This window comes from Rhinopithecus bieti, unplaced genomic scaffold, assembly GCF_001698545.2.
Source record: "Rhinopithecus bieti isolate Rb0 unplaced genomic scaffold, ASM169854v2 scaffold_64314, whole genome shotgun sequence".
NCBI lineage: Eukaryota > Metazoa > Chordata > Mammalia > Primates > Cercopithecidae > Rhinopithecus > Rhinopithecus bieti.
Genome location: NW_016824620.1, coordinates 325,526 through 329,179, shown reverse-complemented (window position 1 = coordinate 329,179; position 3,654 = coordinate 325,526). Strand labels below are relative to the sequence as shown.

Genomic DNA, 3,654 nt, shown 5'->3' with positions numbered 1-3,654 from the left:
TCAGCCTGGGTGACACAGCAAGACCAAAAAAAAAAAAAGGTCTTGCACTGGACTTACAGGAGTGTCCACTGGAAACCAGCCCACAGCAGGGTTATAGCTACTAATGAGAAATAATCACAGATCTTGTTTCTGGGGGGTGCTCATTTTTAGAAGGGCAAATGGGGACTTTCACATTTGCCGTATTCAGAATCTACTTGGTTTCTGTTTGTTTGTTTTTTTTTTTTTTTAGACGGAGTCTTGCTCTGTAGCCCAGGCTGGAATGCAGTGTGGCCCGATCTCAGCTCACTGCAAGCTCTGCCTCCTGGGTTCACACCATTCTCCTGCCTCAGCCTCCCAAGTAGCTGGGACTACAGGCGCCTGCCACCACGCCCAGCTAATTTTATTTTTGTATTTTTAGTAGAGACAGGGTTTCACTGTGTTAGCCAGGATGGTCTCGATCTCCTGACCTCGTGATTCACCCACCTTGGCCTCCCAAAGTGCTGGGATCAGGCGTGAGCCACCTTGCCCAGCCTACTTGGTTTCTTTAATTCACTGGAAGTGACCATCTCTGAAACCACAGAATCTGTCCATTTCAATCAAAGATTCTACTGAGGCTGGGTGCGGTGGCCAACACCTGTAATCCTAGCACTTTAGGAGGCTGGGTGCAGGTGGATCATCTGAGGTCAGGAGTTTGAGACAAGCCTGGCCAACATGGCGAAACCCCATCTCTAATAAAATACAAAAATTAGACAAGCGTAGTGGCTGGCACCTATAGTTCCAGCTACTGGGGAGGCTGAGGCAGGAGAATTGCTTGAACCTAGGAGGCGGAGGTTGCAGTGAGCCAAGATCATGCCACTGCACTCTAGCCTGGGCAACAGAGCGAGACTCCATCTCAAAAAAAAAAAAAGATTCTGCTGAGATCACATCTGTCCCATCTGTCCCTTCCAGTGTTTGGCAAGAAGCAGAGCTAAGATGTTTTAATACGAAACTTCATAATATACACAAGATTTTACAACCAATAAGAAGGTTTTGGAGGGGTTTTGCTTTGAGACAGGTTCTCGCTCTGTCACCCAGGCTGAAGTACAGTGGCATGATCTCGGCTCACCTTAACCTCTGCCTTTTGGGTTAAAGCCATCCTCCCACCTCCGCCTCATAGTAGCTGGGACTATAGGCACGTGCCACCACATTTTGCTAATTTTTAAATTTTTTGTAGAGACAAGGTTTCACTATATTGCCCAGGCCAGTCTTGAACTTCTGGGCTCAATTGATCCTCTTACTTCGGCCTCCCAAAGTACTGGGATTACATGCATGAGCCGCCACACCTGACTATAAGGTTTTTAAAAATCCAACATATGTTCCCACAAACCTTTGATGATGACATCTCACTGCTCCTTGAACTGCTCACAGACCCAGTGACCACTCTACATTGGTTTTCAGCCTCTTTTTGTATTGATGTGATATCCACTTTCCCAACAATGGGATGAGAAGACAAAAATCGAGGAGGCGACTCTTGGAACTTAAATAATTAAAAAAGAAGATTAACAGTTTCATATATAGCCCCTTCCAATGTTCCTCTATCAGCAGGTTCCCTATGTATGAGTCAGTGGTTTGCCCTTAAAACCTTCAAAACATTGCATTTTTTTGAAAAGACTCTGCCAAAAGTCAATCATCTAAGAAGCTTATGGAGAGGATACCTGTTGAAGTCATTTCAAGAAATGAGATGTCAACATGATTCCGTGGAGAAGCTGAAGAAAGAACTGTTCATCAGTACAATACAGATGGAGTCAAAGGTTTACCCTCATTAGCCTATTCCTTTAACATCAGTACAATACAGATGGAGTCAAAGGTTTACCCTCATTAGCCTATTCCTTTAACTTTGAAAATGATTTGTCCATCTTTGCTGGAGAAGATAAAATCCTTACTCTCTTCCAACTCACTGATATTTGAAAACTAGTATTTAGCATCTTGCCATTGTCACCCTTCTGTATATGTTCCTTGCATTTCTTACATGCCTTTTGGCAATTGTTAATTGCTCTAAATAGAAACTGAGCTTCCCAAAGTCCACCTCCCAAACCAAAGCAAAATGACTTACAGCAAAGAGATCTCTGCCAACCTGTCTCTTTTCCCCTCTGTGCTCAGTCTGTTCTCTCTTCTTCTGCCGTCGCTGTCGAGACAGAGAAGGTTCAGACCCAGAGTTGTGTGGCTGTAAATCTGGGTGGATTCTGCCCTGTTTTTCTATAGTACATTCACCAGCAACTTGATCCTTAAAAATAATAAAATGACATTTTAAAGTATAGCAGCAACCTGGTACTAAAGTAAGCTGCCCATAAAAAGTGGTTTTTGTCTTTAGCATGAAAACTTTCCTCAAAAAACTGTTTCCATATTGCAATTTAAAGTGTTACCTGGAAGTTGTAAATTGACCCGTCACAATGTAAAGTTCACAATATGGTGCAAATATAACAATGCAGAATTGAATACAGAGGTATACATAACCTTCCTCTTAGAAAACAAAAGAAGTGGGCCAGATATGGTGGCTCATGCCTGTAATCCCAGCACTTTGGGAGGCTGAGGCAGGCAGATCATGAGGTCAGGAGTTCAAGATCAGCCTGGCCAACATGGTGAAACCCCGTCTCTACTAAAAATACAAAAAGTAGCCGGGCATGGTGGTGGGCACCTGTAATCCCAGCTACTCGGGAGGCTGAGGCAGGAGAACTGCTTGAACCTTGGCGGGGGGAGGTTGCAGTGAGCCGAGATCACGCCATTGCAATTCAGCCTGGGTGACAGAGTAAGACTCCGTCTCAAAAAAAAATAAAACAAAAGAAAAAGAAAACAAAAGCAGTTACAATTTCAAATTTTTGTGCAATAAAATTAAATCATAATGCAACAGTTAAAAAATAATAATTATAAAAGGAAGCAAACGCACACAAAAACTCAAAATAATGAATAGTCTTTTGAACATCCAAATGGTCAAACTCTCCATGCCCACTTTTAAACACAATGAAAATGAGAAGAAGCTGAGTGTGGTAGCTCACGCCTGTAATCCCGACACTCTGGGAAGCCAACTCAGGAAGACCACTTGAGGCCAGGAGTTCAAGACCAGCCTGAGCAACATAGAGAGACCTCCATCTCCATTAAAAAAAAAAAAAAAAAAGTCAGATGTGGTGATATGCCAGGTAGTCACAGCTACCCAGGAGGCTGAGGTGAGAGGATTGCATGAGTCCAGGAGGTCAAGGCTACCATGAGCCGTGATCATGCCATTGTACTCTAGCCTGGGTGACACAGCAAGAGTGTCTCAAAAAAATATATTTATTTATTTATTTATTTATTTAATGTTTTCAGACAGTGTCTCGCTCTGTTGCCCAGGCTGGAGTGCAATGGCACGATCTCGGCTCACTGCAATCTCCGCCTCCTGGGTTCACACCATTCTCCTGCCTCAGTCTCCTGAGTAGCTGGGACTACAGGCGCCCACCACCATGCCCAGCTAATTTTTTTTTGTATTTTTAGTAGAGACGGGGTTTCACCATGTTAGCCAGGATGGTCTCAATCTTCTGCCCTTGTGATCCGCCCGCCTCAGCCTCCCAAAGTGCTGGCATTACAGATGTGAACCACTGCACCTGGCCAAATTTTTTTTTTTTTTTGAGATGGAGTCTCGCTGTCACCCAGGCTGGAGTACAG

At 43.9% G+C, this 3,654-nt stretch overlaps 1 protein-coding gene across 1 annotated transcript in view; it reads right to left on the bottom strand.

Moving 5' to 3' along the window:
* The window catches only part of NEK4 (NIMA related kinase 4), a 78,367-nt gene that overhangs the window by 54,461 nt on the left and 20,252 nt on the right, over nucleotides 1-3,654 (bottom strand). Inside the window, 2 exon segments of the mRNA XM_017862430.1 lie at nucleotides 1,346-1,495; nucleotides 2,072-2,242. Of these exon segments, the coding sequence (XP_017717919.1) occupies nucleotides 1,346-1,495; nucleotides 2,072-2,242 (321 nt within the window).